Raw genomic sequence first — 27,944 nt, forward strand, 5'->3', positions numbered from 1 at the left:
TTTCTATCATAAGCGATGGGGGCAATTCTTTATATGCGATTCGACAAATAGTCTATTTTGAAGTTTTCTCATAGCCTTCAAGTGATAACGACGCGAAAATCTCCTGTTATTACACCAATTATACGCTTTTTTGTATGTGGCGAGCCATAAAAATGTTCGGTATGATGAACCGCTTCAACTACCTAGTGGAAATAAGTGGAAATACTTATCCATCCACCTTCATAGTTTCCCATGCTTTTACCCTTATTCTGACTGAAGAAACGGTTAGAACACAGACGGACTCTAAACCAAGAATTGGTGAGATGGTTCAAGTCTTGAAAGTTTATCGGCTCTTTCGTTTTCATCAATTCTGCAGTGTCCAATGTAAATTGCCTTTATTATTACAATTCTGTTTTTAGACTGATTAAACAGCAGCGAAAATAGTCATGTCACCGACCATGTACATTTTGACCTAAAAGTTGATCTTTGTAAGTTTTTAGCCCAATCGGACGTTATTTAGGGGTCAAAGTGTTTTCAAAGTTCTGATGTTTTGATCTTCGAAAATGGACATCTCTAATAAAACATCAAGTTCAAAATACCTAACCCCCCCCCCTCCCCCTCCGTGGACAACTGCCCATATAAATTCTAACCCCGCCCCCTCCCCCCAAAGCTGTCCATGTGGAATGTGGATGGCCCCTAATAAACATTAAAATGATTTACCAAACCACAAGTAAATCATTTTAATGTTTATTAGGCATCTTAAACACAATTTTCTTTTCCTAATGTTAATTTTCGTGGGTCAAAACAGTGAAATTTTAGGCGCTTTGAGGCACCCCTAAATCATGTCCGATTAAGCTGAAATTTTGGACAGGTTAAACAAAATCTCCATGGTCGGTTCTCTAAATTCGATTTATCCATACATCGCATTGCTACCCTATTAAATACATTCCCGGATAAGTTTTGATGGGCATATAGCAGACTTTAAAGCATTTAAAGCTGCGTGACAGTTGGACATGATGCAAATATTTGAGTGTCTATAGTTTTTGCGTATGCACAAAATAGTACATTCTAGTATTCCGTGGACTTCAGCTTGGAAGACAGTTGGGTATGGCCCATTGTTATTGATAGGTTTATTCCTAGGTCAAGAACCGACTGTGTGAACCGACTGTGTGTTCTGGACGTAGCAGCAAGTATCAAACTAACATTACTAAAACGACTTCCTCAATTGATCTGCGTTAGGCCAGACTAAAAGAACTCACTAAATAATTATGATTCAATTTCGAGACAATATTACGGTGTCATTTTGGAAACTGTGCATCATAAGATCATAATTCGATTGTTTCGATCAATGGAAATATTTTCTATGCTCTTATCATAATACCAAGTGTGCCATTTGAGACAAATCTATTCTGTAGTACTGATTTCTCCTTCTCTTTGCTTCGTTTTCCCAAACAGGTACTGGTGAGTCGGGTAAATCCACATTCATCAAACAGATGCGTATTATCCACGGTAGCGGTTACTCGGACGAAGACAAACGTGGCTTTATCAAACTAGTATACCAAAATATTTTCATGGCAATGCAGTCGATGATTCGAGCGATGGACCTGCTTAAGATACAGTACAGCGATCCAGCCAATATCGTAAGGATCACGAACACGGATAGATTGAGGTTCGCTTCAATGTCAATTTTTTTCGTTTTAGGAACATGCGGAGCTGATACGAAGTGTAGACTTCGAAACAGTGACCACGTTTGAACCACCATATGTTCAAGCGATCAAGGATCTATGGGCTGAGGCCGGCATCCAGGAGTGCTACGACAGGAGGAGAGAATACCAGCTAACGGATTCAGCAAAATAGTACGTACAATTTTGTTCCATTTCCTGTTTGAAGCTTTCACTAGAAAGGATGGTATTCGTTCGGGAGATTATCGGCACAATTCGTAGTCGCATTGAAGTACCCCGATTTACCATAGATTTCTTTCAGCACCTTAGTTCTGTGTAACATTAAGATTTTAACGATTGTTTCATTTGTCCAAAATTTCATCCCGCAAACTACGAACAAATGAATTCAAAATGCAGTTACCTTATGGAAATTGACCGTGTAGCGGCGACCAACTATCTTCCAACGGAACAAGACATTCTAAGAGTTCGTGTGCCCACGACGGGAATTATCGAGTATCCCTTCGATCTGGAGGAGATTCGATTTAGGTACCCATATATGCATTCGATTTCGAGCTGGCTTGCCTACCGAAGATCGTTTATTTTGATTTCAGGCGAATGTTAGCTTTTCTGTTGTTTTCCTGTGAATTTGTTCAACTAATTGTTTACTAATATTCAGTTACGTTTACGTCCAGCATGGCAATTGTTTCAATCGTTTGCTCATTTTTCGGTTGAAGTAACCGGTCAATCTAATCGTACTAAATTTTATTTCCTTTTAATTTTTCATCCTCATTCTAATCCCTCCTGCTCAGAATGATGAGATGTTGCACGCAATAATTTTGTTTTTATCTCTATCGGTTTAATTCGATTGGATTGCTCATTTGACACATGCGCGTGGTCGTACCTGTTGTTGATAGGTCTTAGGGAAGAGAATGCAGGGGTGCTTGCTCGGTGGTTAATCGCATATTGATAGAATGACTAGTATACATATATTTATATTTTCATTTTTCGTACTTAACTGGTTAAAATCGTCATGACATCAGACTAATGGTTAACCTTCACATCACACATATTGTTTTCATGCCGTGCGTGTAATAATAAGTTTCGATAGTATCCATACTCCTCACGTGGACGGATGCATGCATATTGATCTTCGTTCACACCGCGTTCAATCAATGTGCTTTCAGTAATCATCAGCTTCTGGCGTTTCGGAAAGAGCCGGCGTAATGGGTATTTGTATATTTGCGTGTGTGTGCAATGGTCATGAGCCAGTCACTCTGTGTGTGGATGTTGCTCTGTGCGCTTGTTGTTGAATCGATCTCTACAACTGCTCTGATTAGTGGGCAGCAGCAGCAGCACCCGATCGCTTCCAAGAAAATGTTTCGGCCGCCCTTTGATCTTCGAGTCGCAGCAGCGAGGATCAGCGTGCGCTGCTTGTCACGTGATTTTGTTGTGATAGCGAAACAGTCCGGGGTCGAATTTTTGCGGCTCCTGCGAAGGATATTATTACAGCGTTATAGTGGGTTACTTTCAACGATAAATGGGAAGGAAAATATTGGAATTTATTATCTCAACAAACTGAAACCCGATAAATATTTTTAAGAAGGTTAGCAAATCCGATACACAGTCTCAAGATTAAATGGTTATAAAAGAGGTCGGGGTTGTTCGAAGCAAATTTCAAATAATCAAATTGATGAAGCTTGCAATATCAAAGCGGTTAGTGTTCTTTTATTTTTAAAGCCGACCATTTGTTTTACCGGCTTTAAAAATCACACTCTTCAAGAAAAATGGAAAACGAAGCATCTTTGATTTGAGGAGCTAATTAGATTTTAACAGAATACCCTAATGAAGTCATCAGTTCTTAATAGGTAAACTTGCCGAAAAAATTGCTGATAGCCTGAAAAAATCAAGCAGGTCTTCATTTTGTCCTGATTCTCCTGCGATTTTACTAAAATAAAGGATTTCAACAGTTTCCGTAAATGTAGCCAATACCCAGAGATAAGGATTAGGTGTAACTTGATTGTTGTAAATTTTCTCAGTTTTGTGAAACATTCTATGGTAACATTTTATGGTCCATAATTGTCAAAATAATTAATTGAAATTTTTTCAAGAGCTGATTTTGTCCACTTATCCATTACACTGAAACCGTTATAGTTTTTTTAAACCAACAAATTACCCCATGAACCATGACCTCTGGTAATTGATTTTTTTTCAATTGTTCTTATGCGTTATGCATTCATGAAAATTCTTAAATCTATTTATTATTTGAAGGTTGCCTTATAGGCTGCGACAATGAATCAATACCAGCTCCAATATACTTTTCGTGTTTCATGCGGGTCTTATAGATCATTGCACACAAAAAATAATCTCACTTTTTTATACTTCCCACGGGTTTGTTTACAAGGTGTTAGAACTTTTTTCCATTCAAGTTAAGTGATAGAAGTGAAAATGAATGATACGAGCGCAGAAAAGATCGGACAACTTTCCGCCTATGGGGATTCGTTACTACCAGGCAGTGAAATGAAGCGTAATTTGAGCAACACACTTTTCCCTGGAGCCGAAAATTTCATAAGTCCATGTAAACCATGTAAACAAACCCGCGACAACTGTCAAATCTCTTTGTTTTTCTTTTTTGTGACGTCACCGTGCAATGATCTATAACAACTGTCAGGGAGCCAGCAAACCGGGAAAACCTAGAAAAAAACGGGGATTTTAAATACCAAACCGGGAAATTGGGATGTTTGATTTAAACATTATTTTCGTTTGGTGCATTCTTGGGATCTGTTGTGTTAGTTCAACGCGCTATACATTCTCTGCTAACTCACAAACACTAGAAGGTTCCAAGATCCTTCCATATGGTCACGAGGTAAGATGCTGGTATAACAAGCCAGCCGTTATATGTTCGAATCTCGGCTGGGATGACCGTTGAAGTCAATAGGCAGCCCCGCAATTGTACTGTACACTAACTGGCTACAAAGTCCGTGTATAATACAAAGAAGATCAAACTCCTAAACGGCGGAATATAGCTGGGCTTTGCTTTCCTGGATGTTTTCATTTCTATAATATGTCTTCTTTCTCAGTACACAATAGAACAGTTTGAAAAGCTGCACCGGCCGCGGCCGAAAGAATAACACTAGAAAAGCGAGAATTCGATTATAAGCTTATTTGAAAGGTTTTTACCGTTATCAGCATCGTGTTGTGATAGAAAAAAATCAACTACCCACTTCAGGTTCAAGCAGACAGTGCAGTAGGGAAAGCGAAAAATAAGCGAACTGGAAATATGATACAGATTTGGAAAAATATGCCGCATCCCGACGGGACCCACTTCAATTACATAATTTTGGGACACCAGAAGGTGCCAGTGTGTTTCGCAATAGTAACAACGCCGGCAAATTTGTTCAATTTTCTGGTTCTCTAGTGTTTTCGGGCAGAGTTTGCAGCCATTTTCGATATGATTTAGACAATCCATGTTATTTACCAATTTTGTCAATAGTGTCTCAATCAATTGGTTGTTTTTGTTACAAAAACTCAATTGTAAAAAAATCTGATCGATCAATGACAAAAAGTTACTGAAATATAAGCGCTTAAACCCTGACCACTTCTTCCATGGTTGAATTTCTTGATTTTCAAATTCATGCATCCAACTTTCAAATAGACGTAGTCCTACGTCAAAAACAAAATTTAAATCTCAGGCAACAAATCGCTATCGAAAACTAGTAAGCCCTAGGAAAGTAAAAATATTTTGAAGGCCAGAAAAGCCGAGATTGATTCTAATCAGGCTTTATACATTAACTTAAAATGGACAAAAAGTAAACTATGAAAATACGAAGTATAATACCGGACTGGACTAATGCTATTGGCCAGACTTTAACGATCACTTCCAATAGTGATACGTTATCCTGACTAAGCAAAATTAAAAAGGGGGAATATGTCACAAAATATCAAAACATTGGTCGCAGTGACGAAAATACCCAACACGGAGAAAAAAAAAACTATGAAAAAAAAATCTAGGTGTCGGCCTAGCGTAGGAAGTAACATCCCTGCCAACCACCCTGGTGACCTGGATTCGAATTCGAACGTCGAAAGAGGTGTCGATGGTTGTGGGTGGTGTGATACACTGAAACATAAATATAACTCTGAAATAGATAAAATTAAAAAAAAAAGAAACAAAACTTTGAAATTCTTTTAAAAAACAAAACAAAATTCATCTAGAAACCGTTTTTTTTTTTTGAATGACAGAATGGCACACAATTATTTATAATTCAGCTCAGAATTACCGTGAAACATTTACAGAACTAGAAAAAGATAAAAAATATGCTCGAATTTCGTTAGAGATCTTTGTAAAAAAATTTCGAAGGTCGGAATTTAATTTAAGTTCAAAAATAGCAAAAATGGTTCTTGCTGCAAAAGTTTTCCAAGGCCAACAAACTTCAGTATTTTTGTATTATATTATTAAAGTAAAATTGATTCTGCCTCATTGGGGGGTCAGAGAGCATGTTTCTTATTGAGACTGGAGAAGCAAAATTTGTTTTAAAGTAGCAGTAAAATTTTAATAAAGCCTGCAAAATATTTACATCAATATAATATGAATTCCAAAACTGAGTCTAGAACAAGTAAAAGAAATCTTATGCTATTTTTGTAATTACCAAAATATGCGTTCAAATACTAGAAAATAAGCAATAATTAGGCTGATAAATGCAAAAATTGATTCCTAAATAAATTTTGAACTGCCCAATCCAGGAAAGGCAAAAAATCATCGCTATTCGAAGTCGAAAATGTCCTTAAATCATTTTAAAAACTCTTATTCAGTTGAAAATCACTATGAAAAAGTTACTGGAGAGCGAAAAAAATGAATATTTTGAAGTAAAAACATTTAAATGTTAAATCAATTAAAAACTAAGTTTGAAACTGGGGAGAAGAAAATGAAGTCAAAAATAAGGAATAATTAAATTGTAATGTAAACAGGGTGGAGAAATTCTGGAAAAACCTGGAAAATCAGGGAATGTCAGGGAATTCTGTTTTCGACAAGAGAATATCAGGGAAAACTGAAAAAAAATCAGGGAAAAACTTTTAACCGAGACGCAATTCTTCTTTAAAAGGCTTTTTAGCGCTAAAACGGATTTTTTCAGCATAAAAGTTCAATACGGAACCTCTACTGTTTGATTCATTGGGATATCGATGTTGTGTTTATCTACGTTGCATTTTTTTTGTTCTGCATGGTGAAAATATCAGGGAAATAAAAGGTTTATCTCAGGGAATATCAGGGAAAATCGGAGTATTTATGTTCGTCACCCTGTATAATATCCATATTGAAATTTCTCAAGGCTTGAAATGGTGAAAAATCATCTCAATGAATTGTCGTTTCCAAAGCTCAGAAGCAGCCAAAATGATTCTGATTTAACTTCAAAATCTTATAAAAACATTTAATTGCTTGAAAAAGCAGAAACTGACTCTACAAAATGCTGAAAACCATAACCAGAAAGAGCAGAAAGGCATAAGTAACAAGTTAAACAATTTAGTTGAATCAGTTGATAATTTCTGTGAGTCTGAAATGACAGAAAATTATTTTGAAGAACTACTGTTCAGAAAGAATTAAAAATTGATAGAAAACATATGCAATGCACAATGGTCCAGAAACCGAGTTTAGGGTGAAGTTTGGATCTATAGCTCGATAAAAATTCCTGTTTGTTCGTGATACTTATTCGCTGGCAGTCCAAGAGTCACATTGAGAACGTATTGGCAACAGAGCATCACAAAAGGAAACGAAAAATGTACTCCGTGTGTCGAATCGGCATTATTTGGAGGATGTCTTCGGGGTTGCGAATGTAGAAAAGAGAAGAAGCTATTTTCTATACCTACGTTCGTCTCCGCACTACACAAACAGCGCGTTTCGGTAACAGTCGTGATGGCTGTTAAAAATTTATATCTTTTGAACCAGTTAATCGATTTTCGATTTTTTTGGATCAAATTGAAGGTAACTATTTTCAGTTTAAGGGAAAAACACCAAGAAATTGAATTTGTGTGTTTTTGAAAGCATCTCCATATATAGAGTCAAATGTGCCCTTCATATTGAGACTAAGGAATATTTTTATGTTGTTTTATGTAAACTACATGTTATAAACCTATGGCTATTCTTGAAAAACATGCCAAAATGGATCCATTCTCGCAAAATTTACGTAGAACTTGCAACTTTTACATAGGACTATTATGCGAATAGCGGCAGTAAATTACTATCTACAACTAGGGATGGGCGAACGGCTCACGAGCCGTTTTTATGAACCGGTTCGTAGAAAAGAGCGAAAGAACGAACGGCTCACGAAAAAGAGCCACGGTTCTTTGAGCGCACCAGAACTGATGGGTTCGCGCGAACCCGAAGTTTACCGAGAAAACACGAACTGTCAACACTCGAAGATAATTGTGAACCATGAGACGTTAATATGAGTCGGTTCATAAAAGTGAGTGAGCGGTTCAAAGCCGCTCTTGCAAAAGAGCCGTTTCGCCCACCCCTATCTACAACTTTAGCGAAGACACTATACAGATCAAACAAACCGTTTAGATTCTATAATTTTTTTTTTCATTTGACTTTGATTTATATCAATACAAAATCCGGGGCATCAAGTTTTAAGATAATTATTAGGATGTTTTTTTATATTAATGATAAAAACAGATAAGTTGAAGTCTGAATACGAAAAACTGTGTGCATACTAGCGCCATAAATTGTTCACTAACCAGAAGCCCTCGACATTTTTAACAACTTTACTGAAGACCGCATCTCTTCAGGTGATCGCGAATCGCAAGATAAGTCAATGTTAAAATACGAAGAATTGCGTTCACACTAGAGCCTCGTAGAAATCCCATCGCATTAAATTGTATATCAAACAAAAACCTCCTCAACAAATCTATTACTTCACTTTCACTTTTCACTTATACTTGTCGCTACGCAAATATGTATTTCGACACCGATTTGGTGTCATCATTAGTGCTCATATGATGACACCAATTCGGTGTCGAAATACGTATTTGCGTAGTGACAAGTGTAAAGCAGGTATTAGACGACGCAAATATTTGCTATTTTTGGTACGATTTTTATCTGCACAAAATAAAATCTGTATTAGAAAATAGCAAATATTTGCTTCGTCTAATACCTGCTTAATTGAAGTGATAGAATTAAAAAGTGAAGTGATTCAGAAGTTTTTTTCGAACTAAATTTCTATTTTTAACAACGGCTTTTACCCGTTAACATACAAGTTCATTAAGCAGACAGTATGTGCAGTAGGGAAAGCGAAAAATAAGCGAACTGGAAATATGATACAGATTTGGAAAAATATACCGCATCCCGACGGGATCATATTTCCAGTTCGCTTATTTTTCGCTTTCCCTACTGCACATACTGTCTGCTCAATGAACTTGATTCAAAAGTGTAAATTCAAAGTTATTCCATCAACAGCTCAAACAAAAATTGATAAGCTTCTCAACAAGTTTGCTGAAGACCGTAACTTTTTGGGAAGTGGTATACGATAAGGTCACAAAACATCGAATTTTGTGCTCCCTAGCGCCACGGAAGGGTGGAATTTCGCACTGAACTCTTCACCATCCAGAAGCCCTTGACCTTCTGAAAAAGTTTGCCGACGACCAGAGGCGTTGTGTGGCTGATTTCATCATTTGTGCACCAAAAATTTATTTAAGTTCTTTTTCCTTAAATGAAAGAAGACAATCAAACCAAAGTGTTTGACGCTTTGTATTGAAGGGTTTCGCTAGTATTCTTACTTGTTTTTAAAGGTTATTATATTTCGATAATTGCATATGCCCGTATATTAGGAAATAGGGTACCTGTGCAGTGCACATGTTGCACAGGTGGACCCAACGCCACTGCTGACGACCATAACTTGTTACGTTGTTGGAAACATGACACATTTGGCTATTCAAACTAGGCATTACGATACTCGCAATATTCAAACTAGGCACAACAAAACTCGGTGAAGCGATACCAGACTTATGACGGGTATTGTAGTTTAGGTTTAGGTTTAATTTTTTTTATTTTTTTTTTGCTTGACAACTGCGAAAGCAATTATAATCTATTAATGAAATAAAATTTAAAATATAAGTAATAGTGTTGATATGTCACCGTTTGTGGCAGATCACACAAAATAAATTCTGAATAAATATAAGTAAATAATTATTTCATCACAAAACAGCCCCCCCCCCCCCTGTGAAAAAAATGGTGGGTAGTAATAAACTTTTTTTTTTGTTTTTAAAAGGGTCTCTATTCAATAATTTTCAAATTGTTTCTCGGAATATCTTTCTTTCTGTCGCAATATTTTGTTATGCGAGTAGCCATTTTTTTAAAGAGATTTTTAATACCAAAATTGATTCATTAATATGTATTGTTTTGTTTCGTAATAGAAGAGCTCCTTCTAATATCCCCAAATCAGCTAATCGAAATATGCGCGTGCAGTGCCGTGAGAAAATAAACTGTGAATCAATTACCCGACCAGCTGATGTACTATGTATTCTACAATGCTCTTAATTTCTTTAGTTACCTAAGCGATCTGGCACGTATCGAAGCCGAAGAGTACCTCCCAACCGAGCAGGATATTCTCAGGGCTCGAGCACCGACTACTGGAATTCTAGAGTATCCATTCGATTTGGATAGCATTATCTTTAGGTATGATGCCCTTCGGGTCACAATGTATGCTATCCTCTCCTGCGTAGCCTATCACCAGAGAGTATCATCGCTAGTTCTGTACAGTACTGTTTTTATTGGTGGAAGCCGGGGGTCCGTTCATGCTTTGGTTGAAAAACCAGAAATCTATCCCGTTGTCAAATGGCTTTTGTTTTGACGCTCCATGGTATTGTATCAGGTTTAAGTGAAACGTGGCAGAGTAGTGTCGTTTGTTCTTCTATTGTATGTCATAAGTGCGCTTACGATGAAAGCTTGGATCATTTCAAATCATTCAACCCATCTAGAACCAACAAAAGTAACCAACATTTTACGTTTCTCGTTACTAATTGTATGGGCTGTAGTAGTTTTTGGTTTCATCATGTTTATCTATACTAATACTTTCGAATATAAGTGTGCGTGTGTGAAACTTGCTTTTCTCGCTTGATTTTTGTTACTTGCTGCGAGCTTTAGTGAATGATAATATAATGCTTTTATTATTCTCTTCCACCGTAATCCCAAACAGAATGGTCGACGTCGGCGGACAAAGATCTGAAAGAAGAAAATGGATTCACTGCTTCGAGAATGTGACATCGATCATCTTCTTAGTGGCACTGTCTGAGTACGATCAGATTCTGTTCGAGTCGGAAAATGAGGTGAGTTTTCAACTTTATATGTTCTTTAATGCAAGCTGAATTGATTAAAATATATCTTTTATTTTTTAGAACCGTATGGAGGAATCGAAAGCTTTATTCAAGACTATCATCACGTATCCATGGTTCCAGCACTCGTCGGTAATTCTGTTCTTGAACAAGAAGGATTTGCTGGAGGAGAAAATTATGTATTCGCACTTGGTAGACTACTTCCCAGAGTACGATGGTAAGTGCTTTCTGTCGTATGTTCCACTTTTTTCTGATCTTGTTTACATTGAGTACCACGGCGAAACTGAAAAACTCATAGGACCGAAGCAGGACGATGTAAAAGCACGAGAGTATATCCTCAAATTGTATTTGCGGGAGAATCCGGACCCGGACCGAATGTGCTATTCACATTTCACGTGTGCCACAGGTTGAATGGTTTTATTTGTTACCTGGGGTGTTTTAATATTTACGCGCTAGAATGCAATTTAGTTAGGGTTGGCTAGGAAGTCTATGATTGCTCATTTTACCTCTCCCGTTGATTGACCTTGCTAGAATTAAAACCCCAATCCTTTTTGTTCGCTTTGCCAATATTGCTTGCAGGACCACAAAGAGACGCAATAGCTGCCAGAGAATTTATACTCCGTATGTTTGTAGACTTGAATCCAGATTCGGAGAAGATAATCTATTCGCATTTCACATGCGCAACCGGTAAGCTAGTTTTTTTAAAAGACAACCCTGCATCACATCATCTTTTCACCTGTTTCGAATACTTTAGTTGCTCTGTCGGTTGGCCTAGGTTTAGTGCTTTGCGGTAATTTTTGGTTTGAAAATTAGTTTTTGAATGGTGTATTATGAATAACCTATTTTTTCTTTTTTTTTATTACCCGCTGGTGGCGTTGCTATCTGCCCAATAACAACAGACACGGAGAACATTAAACTTGTGTTCTGTGCTGTCAAGGATACGATTATGCAAACTGCTCTTAAAGAATTTAATTTAGCCTAGATGGGTTTACTTATTCCGTTCGTAATTCGCGCAATGCCGCGCGACTGTTCATTCATTCAATTTTATAGAAGAAAAGAATAAATTATTATTCGTACCAAAATTCGCGCCACTATTGCCAATAAAGGTTATATGTTTTATGCATGTCGTAAATTATCGTTTTCTCATCCTACTAACATTACTCATCCTACACATTAGGAACATGTAATGAGGAGAAAAATGTATTTTCACTCTGACAAGTTTGATGTGTTTTGAACGGAAAAAAGTCAAAGAAGTTTGAAGGAAGTACATTGCTCTCCAAAATCATAGTATATGACAGTTAATACCAATTACCTTTTCACAACCGGAAATATCACAAATCCGCCCACAGATACTGAAAACATTAGGTTTGTGTTCGCTGCCGTAAAGGATACGATACTGCAGTCTAATCTAAAGGAGTACAACTTGGTTTGAACTACGACGTCGTTTTCGTCATGGTCATCATGTTCCCACCATGGCCGCTGTCGGATTATCGCCTTTACTTTTTTCCTAGTACGAGCAGCAACAGCCGTCGTAGCAGTAGTCATAACAGTAGTACCCAGTAGCGACAGCAGCTATAAAATAGCTGCAATGTTTACCACCTTCTTCACCCCCTAAGGACTTTTTCAACCAGCAGCGATCACCACAGGATGCAGGCACAGGACACACCATTCAAGAGACTGGTCGCTGTGAGAACTTCGTTGCCAAATTGATCACAACATCATCGTCAGCATCGCCGGAAGGTCAAGGAGTTAGAGCGTAAAAAATAAAACATTCGGTTGCTGCCAAAGTGGTTGGAAGAGAACTCTAACGCTACTCTTACTGTACAGAAAACATTAGAAACGAATCGCTAGAGCAAAGCTACCACCATATTACCGAAAGAAAAAAAATATATTCGCACACAGTTGAAATTGAAAGTCAGATCGTAACGAAATAACAATCACGCGTAAAATCATTCGATTGAGTTGAGAAATACTAGAATACCGAAAATCCTTTAGGAAGGAATAGTTTCAATCGTTCAAAAAAAAAAAAAAAAACTGGTATTTTGAAGGTGTGGAATGAAACTTTCATTGCTGACCCGAACGAGTACATAATTTGAATGTAGTAACAATTGAGATTATGCCATAACTTGCCAGACTTTTGTACTTCCCAAGACTAATTTCGCTCTATCACAAAAAAAAAAAATTACACCATACTTGAAACCGGAGATTATATGCGATCTGATCAAATGAAAGTTTCCCCGCGTAAACACATAAGTCACTTCTAGCGAGAACGAGATAAAGCGTGACACAATTTAAGCGTTTTGCTTTATTCTGCACTGACAAGCAACTTTTGGGAATGAAGTAAAAGTAGTTTTTTTTGTGCATTTCTTTACTGATAGGAAATAAAATTTAGGTACAAGAGAGAACAAAAAAAAAGAGAGCAAAACTAGCAAACAGGTGGGATCATGGTAAAACAGAAATAAAAGCACACAATGCAGGCACATTATTGTATAACCGAAACGTCAGTTTCTCGTTTGCGTTCTTTCGTTCGCTGTCAATTTCATAACTTACCGTTTTAGCTGAGGATTGCTGAAGCATGTACACAGTCAGCTGTTTTTAATGGTTTAGATAATATTTATTTCATTTTTCTTTTTTTTTCGTCCTTCAAATTAAGTTATTAGTTCATTACACTACAAACTGTTTTCTCTGTATATTTCATATTGTTTCCATGCTCAATGCGTTTTTGGACGTTATGTTTTGTGTTCTTAAAACAACTTAATTCGACACGTATATACCGCGATAATTTAGCACTTTTTGCAGACACACAAAGCGCATGAAAAGCGCAAAAAAATTATTAAGTAACAATCCGCACACCCACGCATTCACGCATACCTAATAGGTACACGAAACCGCATTACAGAATGGATGAAATATTTATACTTATACATAAAAAGGAAAAAATATACAAAAAAGTAATACTATTTATTCAACAAACAAATTTAGGATTATTTTTCAACATATTGACTATCATCATATTGAATGTATTCAGCAATGGTTGCGTTGTTCATTTAAACTTGGATCTGCTCTGTATTGGCCTTCGCTTTTTCGGTGGCACCGAGAACAGTCCGGAAAATTTCCGGTATGGCATCGTGCTGTGACCACCTTCGTTACACACAACTAACCAAGTCGCGATAAAGATACGACGGAAATCAAAAGTTTTCCTTCAGTCCCAAAATTTAGTTGTAATTTTTACGTAAAAATAACTATGACTGTGAGATAAAATAATAATCATTTACACATACTACTCGTAATCAGCACACTAACGGTTTACGCTATTTTACTTTCTGTCTTTTTCGTATGGAAATAAAAACTAAATTCACTAGTATGCAGCAAACCTGCAGATTTTACCATTATTCAATGTACAATACTACTCTTAGACGAAAAAAAAGCTTTTTCACATTATTACTGTTTTCTTTTTGTTTTTTTAGGCAGTGTTTTTCACACGACGAATATAGTTTAATGTATATACATTTGTTGTTGTTTTAGTTATTTTTATTTACATTTTTTAAAATTTTCTCACGTTGTTTCGATTGAAATTTCGCTCATTATTTGCAGCCGAAGCATCAGTCTCCAGAGAAAGTTCAGTCAAATTCGTACTATCAATTTTTATGAGCATCATTATAACGCATCGATAAGGAGAAACGAGGTAAAACAAAACTTATTTTGTTTCACAAGAACCATTACATAAAAACCCATTTTAATGTGTAATATTATTAATAATTTTATACTTAACACTAATGGTAAATAATTGAAATTAACAACCAATTCATGCAACGCTTTCTTCACGTAAGAAGGCGGCGTAATGAGAGTAGAGCAGAGTGAAATAAACAATGTACATATTTCCCAGAGTTTCTGAGAACATTTTATGAAGTTACGAAAGGTTCGCTAAGATCAGAACCTGAATAAACTACACAAACACACAAACCGGTGGCATGCTCTTCAGTTCTTTGATTGTGCATTGTGCGTTATTGTTACCAAGCATAAACCGTCCTCCACTTTGGGGTCGGAAAACAGAGCCCGTATGACGCGAGAAAAATAGCACACCAGCAAGTGGCATAAAAATCGCAGTATTTGCAGAGTGTGTACGAGCGTCTTTGTCAAGAAAACAGAAACAGTAGAGTAAAGCGTCACATACAACTGTTATCACACACTGCTCGATGAGACAGGCAAAAAAATGATGAAAACAAGAACTGTCACTAAGTTGACAGTAGCAAATATCGACCGGAAGTGCGCAGACATTTGCTTTTTCAATAAAAAAAAAACAGAATAAGGAAACTATTTATAGGGAAGTCATAGAGCAACGAAACAAGCTAAAAGTAATTGCAGAACGCAGATCTTTTGCTCTATTTTGTACGACACGATAAAACCCTTTCCGCGGTACGTAAACGTGAATGAAAAACAACATAGACTTTAGATAGTTAGATAAAGTAATTTTGATTGGCCCACAAATACCATGGAAGAACTCGGGCAAAAAATCACAGTTATCTCTTATGTTTGAACTTCTTTATAACACGCGCAAAAGAAGCTATCGGGTAAAGCATCACAATTCGCACTCAAGCGACTTGAAATGCAGTTGTAATAGATCCGTTTTGCACCAAACTTACTACCGTTGAATAAATTTGTGCTTCGACCAGGAAGATAAATGGAGAAATTTCTGCACGCTTTGTGACTATTTTCTAGCGATTAGCTTTTTTTAATTCCGCAATTTCGTCTTTTCCACTTTCGGAGTTCGATTTCGTTTTTTCTCTTCATCTTTCGATTTCTGAACGCTTCATTAGCATGTATTTTCAATGATCGCATTTGCAGGAGGAACTTCTTAAAATGCGATAACGACACTGGACAAAGTCTAAAATATATAAAAAAAGAAACAACTCGAGTGAAAATGTCTTTTAGCATTGTGTGCCATTTTTTATTGAAAAATGAAATCTCCTCTCTTACGCGTTCATTAAAAAGAAGTAGGTTGATTAAGAATCAATAATCTAAATACTATAACATTAAAGCCATTTACCCGCAAAAGAAAATCTCTCCTTACTATTACTAATATACTTTATGATTACCAAATTGACGAAAAGAAACCAACAATGAGTAGGAACTGTAACACCTTGTCCATTAATAAAAAGATCAAGAACAATTCAATGGAGTATGTAGAAAGAAAAAATAAAAAATAGATGGAGAAACTTGCAAAAATTTGGTTTGACCAGAACAAATTACAAGATAATGAGATAAAGCCTATCGAAGCAATGTTTGCGTGAAAAACATTTCCAGTAAAGGTCGGGAAAGTAACAAAAAAACATAAACAATTGAAAACACATGAACACAGAGATTAGAAATTTTTCGAAGGTTTGTCGCAACGCTAGAGGATACTCGCTAGTTTCGGTATGCCGTAGTCAGACCGCCCATTTGACTACGGAATTTCGAGGCAACTATCGCTGACAAAGAACAGAAAAAAAATAATCGTAATTTTCACGTACGGCAAATTGAGAAAAAAAATCTACTCACCTATTCATTGTATTGCAATTCGAAACAAGAAACAAAAACAGGCAGCAACTTAAGTAAAACGAACCGATTACTGGACAGAACAGTAAATTCACCGAACGGAGATAAAAACGACCAACATTTTTGGAATTGCATGGAATCGCATTGAAATTGTTTTATTTAGTCATGAACGTAGCGTAATAAGGAAACCATGAAAAAGAAAACAAACATATTATTTTTTTATCGTTCTATGAGGATATACAAAACCGGTATATTCCAGATTCACAGTTAATTCGCTGATCTACATCTACATCATTCTACCATCGGACATTGTTTTATACTGTAAACTCGCGGTCCAGCAGTTCCCCGGATCGTGTTTGTTTTGATCGCTGATTCCATAGCTTCCTCCAAAACAAAGCAAAAAACTAATCGGTCATTATTGAGAGGACACACATGCCTACACAGAGAGGAAAAGGCAAACGATATAGTTGCAATAAGTAGCGAAACAGATTAAAAATTAAAGGAAACCAAATTATCCGACTAAACACGATTCTCGCGGCATTCGCGAAGCGAGGAGCAAGAAAAATAAGTAAAAAAAAAACGAGGAAACAATATTGCATGCTCGAAATTGAGGATGCAAAAATGAGCAAAAGAAAAAAATTCAAAAGTCCTTTCTTGATATAATAAATAAACATTAAATTAATCTATGATATGGAAAACACTACAAAATAAATATATATATATATTTATGTTTTTAATTATATTTAAACACAACAAAAAAGGAAGAACACACAAAAAGGAAAAGAAAAATGAGAAATGTGGAAGCGCAGAATAAAATAATTACTATAAAAATGAGTAAAATAATTATAAATAATATAATATAATTGTGTAAACTAATGGCTGGAATTTATAAGAAACTAAATATATAATAAAAATAATAGAAAAATAAGTATCGCTATGCTAACTTGGCTGCCGGTATCCGAAAGTTACTTTCTTTTCCCTATCTTACGATTTAACGCGTAGAATAAGATTTAGTGGATGTAAAATATACTCTTACTTTCATTTCTCCTTGTTTTCTTTCATTTGTTTTTTTTTTCACATGACATCTTTCGCAGACAAGTTGTAGAAAACTGATGATGCTTTCAACAAAAAAATGCACTTAGAATAAAAACTTTTTTGAACAAAGAAAAATTGGAATAAGGACTAAACTTTGAACTATTTAATATTTTTTATTTTTTCTGTGTAAACATAAAGTAAAACCCAATTTTTTGATAATAACCAGAATGGAGGGATGGAAAACATTTTATTTTGAAGATTAAGTTTAAAAGCATTTTTTCGATTTCAATAACAGTTCAATTCCAAATATGTTGAATAATTCCAGTATTATTTTCATTCACAAAGCTAATGACAATCAATTTTCTAAATGTATCCGTTTTCGTGGTAGGTAATAAATTTAGAAAATTTTAATTATTTATGAAAATACGTCTTCTTTAGGTTGCTCGTGATTCTCCAGCCACAACCATGAAATCGAAGAATTGGATTTGATTATTTTGATATTAATTAACCATCTTCAATGTACACCATTCCAATAGCTTCCGCTTTATATAGATCGATAACGGCGCCGGCTAATTCCTTACGGTCGGTTAGGAAAGAGAAGAAGGAAGTGTTACAATCGTTGTTGTCAGAGACGCAGTTTATATCTGCATCTCTAACGATTATCACGAAAAGTAAGATTTCTTTGTCACCGTGGTTACGATGGGTTTATGTTTATATAGCCCCGTTAGTTACACTGCCAAGTATCGACAGTCATAACCGTGTGTGACTTTTATTTCTGGAATGTGTCGTAAAAGAAGGGTCTAGTAGCGGAATTGGAGGGTTCCTGTGAATATACCCATCACAGACAAACAGACGCCACTCGATGACGATTTCATCGACCAGAAAAATCACGACTATATTGAAATTTTGCTTAGTGGGCAATAATGCCGCTAATGTCGCTATAAGCAAGCGTGTACATTTATTATCAAAGACAAAAACCGTCAGTAAGGGCGCTGGTGTTAATTTAAGCAAGCGTGCACACCCATTAGCAAAGACAAAAACCGTTTCACGAAAATAACTTAGTAGGCAATAAGCTCACATGGTGACGCACGAGTATAACGTTTCGAATAAGGACGAAGATTTCCCTGGATTTTTCTTCGAAGAGGCACGCCTGTTTGTCTGTGAACCCATACTTACTAGGGTGGTCGGTATTACCGGCTTTTCACAAAACCGGTATTTCGGTATTCACAAAAATAAAAACCGGTAAAACCGATAAAAACCGGTATTTTTATTTTTTCGGATTAATACAAATCAAAAGCGACTCGTGATTTCTGTACCTATCTGTTCACCCGAAAATTCGGAAAATCACAGTTTAGGGAAATAATCACAGTCATGTCTTTGTCAGCAAAAAAACGCAAGCCATTTTCTTTGTACTATTTAAAAATAAAACTAGAAAATAATGAAACATAAAAATAAATTTGACGTCACACCGATGTGCAATGCACAGGTTGCACCTATGGGTGAGTTGCCCCTGATATTAAATGTGAAAGGTGTTTGCTGGATAAAACATTAAATAAGGAATTTCATCAATAAATTTACTGCTCCTTATTCGTGGAAAAGTGAAATTGCAAAAAGCATAGCATGCCTTATGCTTCGTCGTTCAAACCGCAACGGATCTTATAAGCAATAAATCCAGCAACATGAAAATGCTCTCTAAGGTTTAGCCGAAATTGGATGAATTGTTTAAAGAGCATCGAACAGAATTGAGAAATTTGATTGATTCCTTTGGACTTGTAAACTGCAAATTTATTTCGGCATTTTATTTTCTTCTTCATTCGTTTACTGTTCTAAATAGTTTCAAATATTGTTTCTCTAAGCATTAACTTTTTTTTTTAATTTTGCGATGTGAATAAAATTTGCAAATGAATAAAAATAAAATAAAATTTGCGTGCTTTTTAAAATATGAGTTTTGATGGAAATTGTGTTCTATTATTCTACGCTTCAGTTTACTTGATTCATTCATTGATGTTTTTCAAATACTGTTCGTTTTATCCACTGTGTTGTAGCTAGGTCGTAATGAACCATACTCAAGCATATCAACTGTTGAAAGGAAAAATAAAAAAAATGGACGATTTTTTTTTCAACTCAATTTTTATATTTTCTGCAAAGTTTGATGGAATCAATAACCAAAAAATTAAGACCTTCATACTATTCATGAGATGCAATTTTCTTCACATATTTCGGTTGCGTCTCCAAGGATTTCTGAAACTCTCTGCAAATAAAAGTGAGATTACTTTTCACTAACAACAGGGCCTTCAAAAGTTTTAACATGCAATTGAGAACATTCTGTTTCCCTATGTTGGTAGTCTCCGAAAATCTTCATTCAGCGGTTATTCCCATAAGACACAAGATAAATACATTAATTCGTGCTAGCTTGGAGAAGGGAACAGCTTGTGAGTGAAAGAATTTGAAAGTTCATTGGTGAAACAATAGTTAATTCTAGTATGTTTTCCGAATAGTTTCAAAAAATGCCTATCCATACTCATAAACGTAAAAACATAATTGTGTGTGCTGTTATTCTTAGAAAATTGTTGTTTTGCTTTGTTGGTATAAAGTTTTTTGATATATTATCGATACAAACAACCAAATCGTCTGAATCCGAACAAAAAATAATAAGAATGTCCAGTAAATTTATGTCCAATATTGCTTTGGTCTGGGTGGTCCCTGTGGTTCTGTGGTTAGCGATGTCGGTCGGCTAGCTCTTCCACACGGTTGTGATATCGTGTTCGATTCCCGATCAAGTCGAGGATCTTTTCGATCTTTTTTTGAAATTTTAGGAAAAATATACCGAAAACACCGGTTTTTTCGCCTTTCCAATACCGGTATTCCAGTATTGAAAAAAACAATCGGTTTTACCAGTTTTATCGGTTTTTGTTTTACCGGTAAACCACCCTAATACTTACATTTACTTTCCATATACTGGTTTAATTAACATACTTTCACCAGAAGATATATAGTATATTCACCAGAAGACCAGCAGATATATAGTAACTTTCCAGTCTTGCATTTTATAGAAATGGAGTTTTCAGAAAAGTTGTAGGTAATGTTGTCACAAAAAACTTTGCCAAAGACTTTTTTCTTCTACCTTTTCTTGTTTTGGAGATACAGACCTCGTTCGATTTTAACACGTAAGATAGCTTGTACAAAAACCCAAAATTTGCCAAAATTGGAAAAAATCCTTTTGTTCATCATTAGATTCAACGTTTGCATAAAAATGGTCAAAAAATGCCGTTTTATTGGGTTTGCCTTCACACGCGCTGACGTAATGCCCATGTAGCATCAATCATAGTAACCCATGAGTCAGCAGAAAAAATTGACAGCTCTATCAGTTGAACTCAGTTGAAGCTACTTCGTTCAAAAATGAGCGCGTTGAAAGAACGGTACCCCGTCGTGTCGAAAACTGACATCGTGCGGCACTTTGTGGACAACATCTTAGCGATATTGGAAAACAATCGAAAGAAAGCCCTGTTCTGGATAGACGTAGCGGCAGCGGCTAAATAAGATGGTCAAGTCGATTTTCCTGACGAATCAGGCGAGGTGGTGATGGTCGACGAGACCTATCTCACCGTGAATAGCAACGACTGGCAGGGCACTTCGTATTTCACTTCCCCCACGAAAAAGTGAGCCCCGAGGTGAGGTTCATTTCACACACCAAGTTCCCTAACCCTAACATCCATAAATGGGCATTCGAGGGTTTGCAGTTTTGAGACGAAAGGGAGGGTGGGGGTCAAGCCAAGCTGCGTAGCAAATATGAAACTAAGAAAAAGTTTAGGATGTTTTCCAATTGTTTCTTTTTTACCACTGTTTTGTCTGTTCAGGGTCATTTTTATTATTTGTCTGTTCTTGTTCCTTTATGATGTTTTGTTATAAAGCTACGTAGGTAAATAGAGGATCATTTGTTTCAAACTTATTCCTAAAACATGACTGTAGCAATCAAACAAAGCTCAATTTGAAACCTAAACTAGACTTCCACAACATGATCTACAACTTCTCTCTCCAACTCTGCGAGAACAATCCAAAGCCAGAGGGTACAATTGATTTGGAAAATAACGCTAAGGAATACGCGGACGACAAAAGGTTGAGAATTGCTGCATTAGGATAGTATTCCGCCCTCATAGGTTGTTTTTCAAAAAGACACCTTCTTGGGTTTTAAAATGGCGGCCGTGATTGACTTCCGTCCATAGGGCATTATCCTGGCTCTGAAAATACTTATTTGGCCATCTTATGCTGTCTCCCGAAAATCGAAAGTCACTAACTAGGATTTTAAAATGACATTTGCGGTCTTTGAACATCGTATTAGCTCTGGAAATATTTATTTGGGTAGTATTTGACCATTTAGGGTGTACAGACACTGGGAGTGAGTAAAAAAAATCTGGAGTTGATTCCGGCTTCTGAGCATCACTTAACGCTGATTTTTAAACGAAAATTATCAATTCTCTTACATAATTCTCGGAAAGGGAAGGCGAGGAGAGGGGGGTGGTTAAACTCGCATATTGACTTGTATACAAACTGCATCTAAAGATGATTTTCGGTCTTTGCTGTTTATTATGAATCGCATGTTATTGGACTTGGCGTCAGTGCTGTGGTCGGGTTTTGGTGGCCTGGTGGAGCAAGAAAGAAAGATGGAAGTCTTACGGGATTCTTTCTTCTAGACATAGGAATCAAATATTTATTTTTTGAAAAAAAGTTGAAAAAAAAAATTAAAAATCTAAAAAAAAAATATTCAAAAAAAATCTAATTGTTTTTTTTTATTAAAACTACAAAAGATTACTTACCTAAACAATGCAACCGGTCCGATCATGGAGAAATCAAGAAAAAAAAATACGTTTTCTTTTAAATATGTTTTTTTCGGGGAATATGTATGTATATGTATTTTTTTAAGGAAAAAATTGATATACAAACCGATGCCCGATGAGTTAATTTTTTGCCTACCAACGAGCGTAGTTTGCTGCAAGTGTGAGCCTTGAATTGGGCCCTTTATCATTAAAAACTTCAATAATATGGAACATTGTTCAAGCTATTGGTATGTTTTTTTCTGGTCTTTTGGTTACAGAACCGGCATATTTTACATATATTAGTTCGTTTCGTCACAACCAACATTGGCATTTCTTTCAAAAAGAGAAGACTACTCGACCATTAATTCAAAAATCCCGCTTTTCTCAAGCATATATAATATCTCATTTCTTGTAATAAACTGTCATCTAAAACCAATAATTTACACCTAATTCCTAATCGCACTGTTAACGGAATGTTTCAACTGACGAATAACGGCGGCTTGGTCATCTGCTCGTATGATTGCTGTCCCGGAGACGATCATATTTGCTCCCGCTTTCGCACAAGCATCGATGGTTGCCGGACCAACACCACCGTCCACTTCGATGTCCAAATTCGGATAGTTTTCCCGAAGCCACTGTACCTTGGACATCATGTCGGTCATAAACTTTTGCCCTCCGAAGCCTGGTTCAACTGTCATAATCAGTACCATATCGGCCAGAGTGATAAACTCCTTCACCATTTCTACCGGTGTTCCGGGTTTGATGGCCAGACCCACCTTCATACCGGCTTCCTGTACTTTGCGGCAAATATCCACCACACTATCCATCACGGGTTCAATGTGGAATGTGTACTGATTCACGCCAGCATCGGCCATCGGTTCAACCCACTGCTGTGGAGCTTGTACCATCATGTGGGTTTCGAAGAAGGCATCCTGTGAAGGTATTTTTTAGTTCTGCTACGAGTTATGATGTTTCACCTTATTACCTTGATTTTGTTCCGGAGACATTTAACAACCGGGTGTCCGAAGGTTAGGTTCGGCACAAACATTCCGTCCATCACGTCCAGGTGGAGATAGTCGGCCCCATTATCCAATAGCTTTTGCGATTCCTCGTGCAGTTGCGACAAATCTGCGTTCAGAATCGATGGGCCAATTTTTGCGCTTAGGGAAGACATTATTACTTTTTGTTTATCGTCGTTACTATCTAATATTTTGCGGGATTAATAAACAACGTTTATCACTATCGAACTAGGTTACGAAAAGTAAGCGCTTGTGTTTGTACCGTTCATGAACCGGTGCAACTAAAGGTCATAGATGTTATAGTTACTGTTTATTACATGAGAGAAAAGTATTATATTAAAACTTGAATATAAACTAGATATTATATGCATTGTGACGCCAGATTAGTTTCCCACTCTTGTACATTTGACAATAATAGTTAAGCCAACATAATATCATAAAATTTTAAGAGAATTTAATATAGAAAATCACCTATTTCTACTGGGACGTTGTATATCCGCGATGCTACCCTGGTTTACGCCATGCGCATGCTGTTTTTGAAGTATTCATCTTACTTGCTTTACGTGTGACCGAACACTCACACGTCGCCTGTGGTAAAAGACACGTAACAAAACAGAACCCAGAAGCGTATTTGTGAAACAGTTCAGAAGTTTGTTTGACACTGACGTACCGACAAGCCGCCAGCCGAATGTAAAATTATCTTCAATTTTCATTCCCAATATAAGCAAAAATGAATCAAAAGTGGTTTACATTGTTGCTAGTAGCTGCGGTGTGCTTGTGCGTAAATGCTAAAAAATTCAAGGACGGCGAAAAACCAGCTTGGGCCAAAAAGGATATACGTGATTACAACGACGCAGATTTGGAACGCCTGCTAGATCAATGGGAGGTACGTATTCAGTCGTAAACATATATATTCCTCACAGTTCTACCTTCGAATCGCTTTTTCAGGAAGACGAAGAACCGCTGGAGCCGGACGAGCTACCGGAACACTTGCGGCCGGCGCCTCCCATCGACATGTCACAGCTGGATATGGCCAACCCGGAGAACATTCTCAAAGCTTCCAAGAAGGGGAAAACTCTGATGAGCTTCGTGATGGTTAACGGGAATCCAACCCGTGAGGAAACTGAGGAAATAACCAAACTGTGGCAAACAAGCTTGTGGAATAATCACATTCAGGCGGAACGCTACTTGATAGATGATAATCGAGCGATATTCATGTTTAAGGAAGGTTCCCAGGCGTGGGAGGCAAAAGATTTCCTTGTGGAGCAGGAGCGTTGCTTGCAGGTTACGATCGAGAACAAGGATTACAAGGGCAAGCACAATCCCGTTGCGGACGACGACGCGGACGCGGCGAAGGATGAACTTTAGGTTTAATTTTTGTGAGAGTTAGATTTGCGGCAGATATTTGAATGGTGTGAATACTAAGTTGTTCATTAATTACAAACAAACAACCTCTTTTGGTTAGACTGATAATTAAACTTTCCTCTGATTTGTATACTCTTGATGATCTGTCATTAAACGTACAAGTAAAGGTTAAAAGCTATCTTTGTGTATGTCATTAAATAAATCAAAGAATTGCAATCATACATCATCAAGTCTTGTGCTCTACAATAAATGAATTGGCAAATATGCTCTCTATTTCTGGATGTTTTTATAGCGAAATGTATAAAAATTAAGTAAAATTGTATTCGTATTCCCACATCTCTAGACGAATATTGAGTCTTTTTTTTCACATTTTGTTTATAAAACCAACTGCAAATACGCTATCAATTTTTTTTGCTTCTGTTAGCATTCAAGAGATTCTGCCCAGGAGCTAGTCTATGACTAGCTGACCCGGCAAACTTCGTTCCGCCCATTATTGTGTTTAATTAAATAATTCAAAACATCCCAAATTCATTTATTCCTTGCGATTTGTTTATAGCCTGCAAATGCACGACGAATCGGCCATAGCATATGATCAAAGTCAAAAGGCAAATCGCTTCAAATGATTGGTTTTATCGGAATGACAACATCCTCGGATTTTGGCTTCTGTACATCATCTCTTTTCTGAAAATATCCATATTGGTTGGTAATTTTCAGCTGTTTTTCTGGCATCAATCTGATTCCGGAAATACCCATATTGGGTCAGTTATTTTGGTTGTTTTCTAAAAACAAAGTGGTACCTAATCTCCGAATTCTAAATAGTGTCCAGGGTCAATGCTTGGCTTCTATGAACCATCTCGATTACGGAAATATTTACAATTCAAAACGATGTCTGAGGTCAATTTTTAGTTCCTTGCATCATTCTGATTCCGGAGATATTATTGGGTGATATTTGGTCACTTTAGGCTGTTTTCTAGAAACCGGAAGTCGCCATCTTGGATTTCAGAATAGCATTTGGAGACATTTTCTGACCTCTGGGCGTCATTCTGATTTCGGAAACACCCATATTAGAGACCGGAAGTTTCCATCCTAAATTTAAAAATGGCGTCTGGAGTCGAGTTTTGGCTCCTGTGTAACGACCCGATCATTTTAGGCTGTTTCCGGAAAAACTAGCTGAAATATCTGTTCAATTTGTATGGGACACCTCCCCCCTCCCCTTTTGTATGGGACACCTCCCCCCTTCGAAGGAGTGTCGAACCACCATAAAAATTTGTGTTTGATTTGTATAAGAACCCACCCAGAAGTGTGAGGGGTGTCGAACCACTATGAAAATTTTTCTTGCTCTCAAAAATCTTAACACATAAAATTTGATTCCATTTACTTGATTAATTCTCGAGATGTGCGAAATTTGTGTTTCATTCGTATGGGGCCCCTCCCTCACAAAAGAAGGAGAGGTGTCGAAACATTATGGAAATGTTTGTTACCCTAAAAACATTCACCTGCAAATTTGGTTCTATTTACTTGGTTAGTGTTTGAGATGTGCAGCAATTTGTGTTTCATTTGTATGGAACCACTCCCTTCCAGAAAAGGGAGGGGTCTTGAACCGTCTTAGCCACCTTAATCGGCCCCTAAAACCCCTGTATACAAAATTTCACGCCGATCGGTTCAGTAGTTTCCAAGCCTATATGGATCGGACAGACAGAGCTGCATTTTTATACGTTTAGATAGATAGATTAAGATATTTTTTAAAGAAGTGTTAAATTAATTGAAATCAATCCACTCAGGTAGATTTTCTTGTGAGTGGTTAGGCAAATTTAAAGGTTTCTAGCTACAGTCGAAAGATTTTTGAATTAATGATTTTATATTAATGTACTAAATTTCGTACTGTTACAAATTGTACTAAATTTTGTACTGTTAACTTCGGTTTAGCTGAGAAAACTGCTGCTTTAGAAAAAAGTGATTTACTCCAGAGGCTTCAGCTTTGATTATCTTTCGTTGGACATTATAATGCACTGTTTAGCCGTAATCACTTATTTTTTTAAGTCCAAGTTCAAAACCCATAATATCTTGAATACTTCGAAAAAAATTTGATGTGGTCCTAGGCACTGGGTACAATTTCGTCTGTTCTAGTTTTTGAATTTTCGTTGTTTCAAGGTTTCGCCTAATGAATTTGGTATTTTTTTAGGTTTATACCCAGGTATACCGGAACTGGTTTCATTTATATCACCAGAACCGGTTTGCTTAACCTGAAGGTGGTTCTTATAATTTTGCCTAATATTCGGAAACATGTTATATAAATCTTCGATCTAACCGCTTGCAGCAAATCCTTCTGAAAGTTATTTTGTAAGAAAGCACTCTCACCACGAACAGTAATTCATTAATTTGCAAGCTATTTATTTTAATACATATGTGAAACGCCCAAGGGTTCAAATAAACTCGAATATTTTTACTAAAGAAAATCTATTTCTATTCGAGTTCACCTTCTTCGGATCGGGTTTAATACCGTTTCGGTCGATGATGTGATTTAGATACCGAACTTCGGTTTCGAAAAAAAAAATACATTCCTGTATCTTAAAACGGAATCCGAATTATTTTAGCCTTTTGAGCAGTTGGTCTAGGCATGGGCGCAACTAAGGCAAATTTCTAGAGGGGGCTAGTTTTCATAAACTTCATTTAAAAAAATAGGAAAAAGAGTTACAATGCGCCTATTTAAAAACGCATAAAGTAGTGTCGTAACAGAAGACAAAATCACTTCAATCGGGAATAAATCTCCGAAGATGTATTGAATATTTTGACCATCTCTTTCAGCTGACACTGATTCGATATTGAGGCGAACTAGGTTTGGTAAACGGCTGGGCAGTGCGTACCAGCAGGACACCCGTGCTAGTCGGCATAAAATAGATCCCAGTGTGGTCCAAGGCATAATGCCATTTTCTTAACTCCACGTGGAACCGACTGGAATACGAGCAACCATGAGAAGATTGGGGAACCGGTGTGAACTTGGTCGTATGCTGACAGGGAAGCAGTAGTTGTTCTCTTTGGAGAGCAGCTTGTCTGAGCGTCTGTTTTCCAGGATGGGGGCGGCTCGAACAGCGACTGATCCTGACTGAGTGGACGGTGAACTATGAAATGCGGCGTCCGCCTCTACACCCAAGACGGCGGCTCCGTCGCGAGACTAGGTATCGCAGCCCTAGTAAAGCAGCATGCTAAAATAAACATAC

The 27,944-nt window shown here is 36.8% G+C and overlaps 3 protein-coding genes across 17 annotated transcripts in view; 2 read left to right on the forward strand and 1 right to left on the reverse strand.

Annotated features, from left to right (window-relative positions):
• The window catches only part of LOC129725832 (guanine nucleotide-binding protein G(q) subunit alpha), a 73,912-nt gene extending 56,491 nt beyond the window's left edge, over window positions 1–17,421 (forward strand). For 10 of the 15 annotated variants that reach the window (XM_055682121.1, XM_055682124.1, XM_055682116.1 and 7 more), the window contains 7 exons: window positions 1,435–1,619; window positions 1,681–1,835; window positions 10,174–10,302; window positions 10,823–10,952; window positions 11,022–11,175; window positions 11,257–11,364; window positions 11,858–12,077. In XM_055682121.1, coding sequence (XP_055538096.1) covers window positions 1,435–1,619; window positions 1,681–1,835; window positions 10,174–10,302; window positions 10,823–10,952; window positions 11,022–11,175; window positions 11,257–11,364; window positions 11,858–11,940 — 944 coding nt within the window. In that variant the 3' untranslated portion in view covers window positions 11,941–12,077. Of the gene's footprint in view, window positions 1–1,434; window positions 1,620–1,680; window positions 1,836–2,057; window positions 2,187–10,173; window positions 10,303–10,822; window positions 10,953–11,021; window positions 11,176–11,256; window positions 11,365–11,537; window positions 11,646–11,857; window positions 12,078–12,307 lie in introns of those variants that run through there. The other 5 variants (XM_055682126.1, XM_055682127.1, XM_055682115.1 and 2 more) reach the window with 5 other exon arrangements.
• Window positions 17,422–22,705: 5,284 nt separating this feature from the next.
• On the reverse strand, window positions 22,706–23,662 carry LOC129722078 (ribulose-phosphate 3-epimerase). Its single transcript, XM_055675310.1, has 2 exons — window positions 23,328–23,662; window positions 22,706–23,274 (listed from the first exon to the last, which is right to left on the reverse strand). Exons 1-2 carry the CDS (start codon window positions 23,514–23,516, stop codon window positions 22,789–22,791), a joined length of 675 nt encoding a protein of 224 aa, XP_055531285.1. The 5' UTR covers window positions 23,517–23,662; the 3' UTR covers window positions 22,706–22,788.
• A 279-nt stretch (window positions 23,663–23,941) lies between these two features.
• Window positions 23,942–24,904, forward strand: LOC129722079 (LDLR chaperone boca). Its single transcript, XM_055675311.1, has 2 exons — window positions 23,942–24,247; window positions 24,310–24,904. The coding sequence occupies exons 1-2, from the start codon at window positions 24,092–24,094 to the stop codon at window positions 24,727–24,729; spliced, it is 576 nt and encodes a 191-aa protein (XP_055531286.1). The 5' UTR covers window positions 23,942–24,091; the 3' UTR covers window positions 24,730–24,904.
• The last annotated feature ends 3,040 nt before the right edge of the window (window positions 24,905–27,944 follow it).

The sequence above is a fragment of the Wyeomyia smithii genome, chromosome 2 (genome assembly GCF_029784165.1).
Source record: "Wyeomyia smithii strain HCP4-BCI-WySm-NY-G18 chromosome 2, ASM2978416v1, whole genome shotgun sequence".
NCBI lineage: Eukaryota > Metazoa > Arthropoda > Insecta > Diptera > Culicidae > Wyeomyia > Wyeomyia smithii.

What these genes read in the sequence shown, in the direction of transcription:
- LOC129722078 (XM_055675310.1), bottom strand. Translation starts at nt 23,516, where the DNA reads ATGTCTTCCCTAAGCGCAAAAATTGGCCCATCGATTCTGAACGCAGAT. An exon ending in GTCTCCGGAACAAAATCAAG is followed by an intron (nt 23,275 to 23,327) that starts GTAATAAGGTGA and finishes ATACCTTCACAG; the next exon opens with GATGCCTTCTTCGAAACCCA.
- LOC129722079 (XM_055675311.1), top strand. Translation starts at nt 24,092, where the DNA reads ATGAATCAAAAGTGGTTTACATTGTTGCTAGTAGCTGCGGTGTGCTTG. An exon ending in GCCTGCTAGATCAATGGGAG is followed by an intron (nt 24,248 to 24,309) that starts GTACGTATTCAG and finishes TCGCTTTTTCAG; the next exon opens with GAAGACGAAGAACCGCTGGA.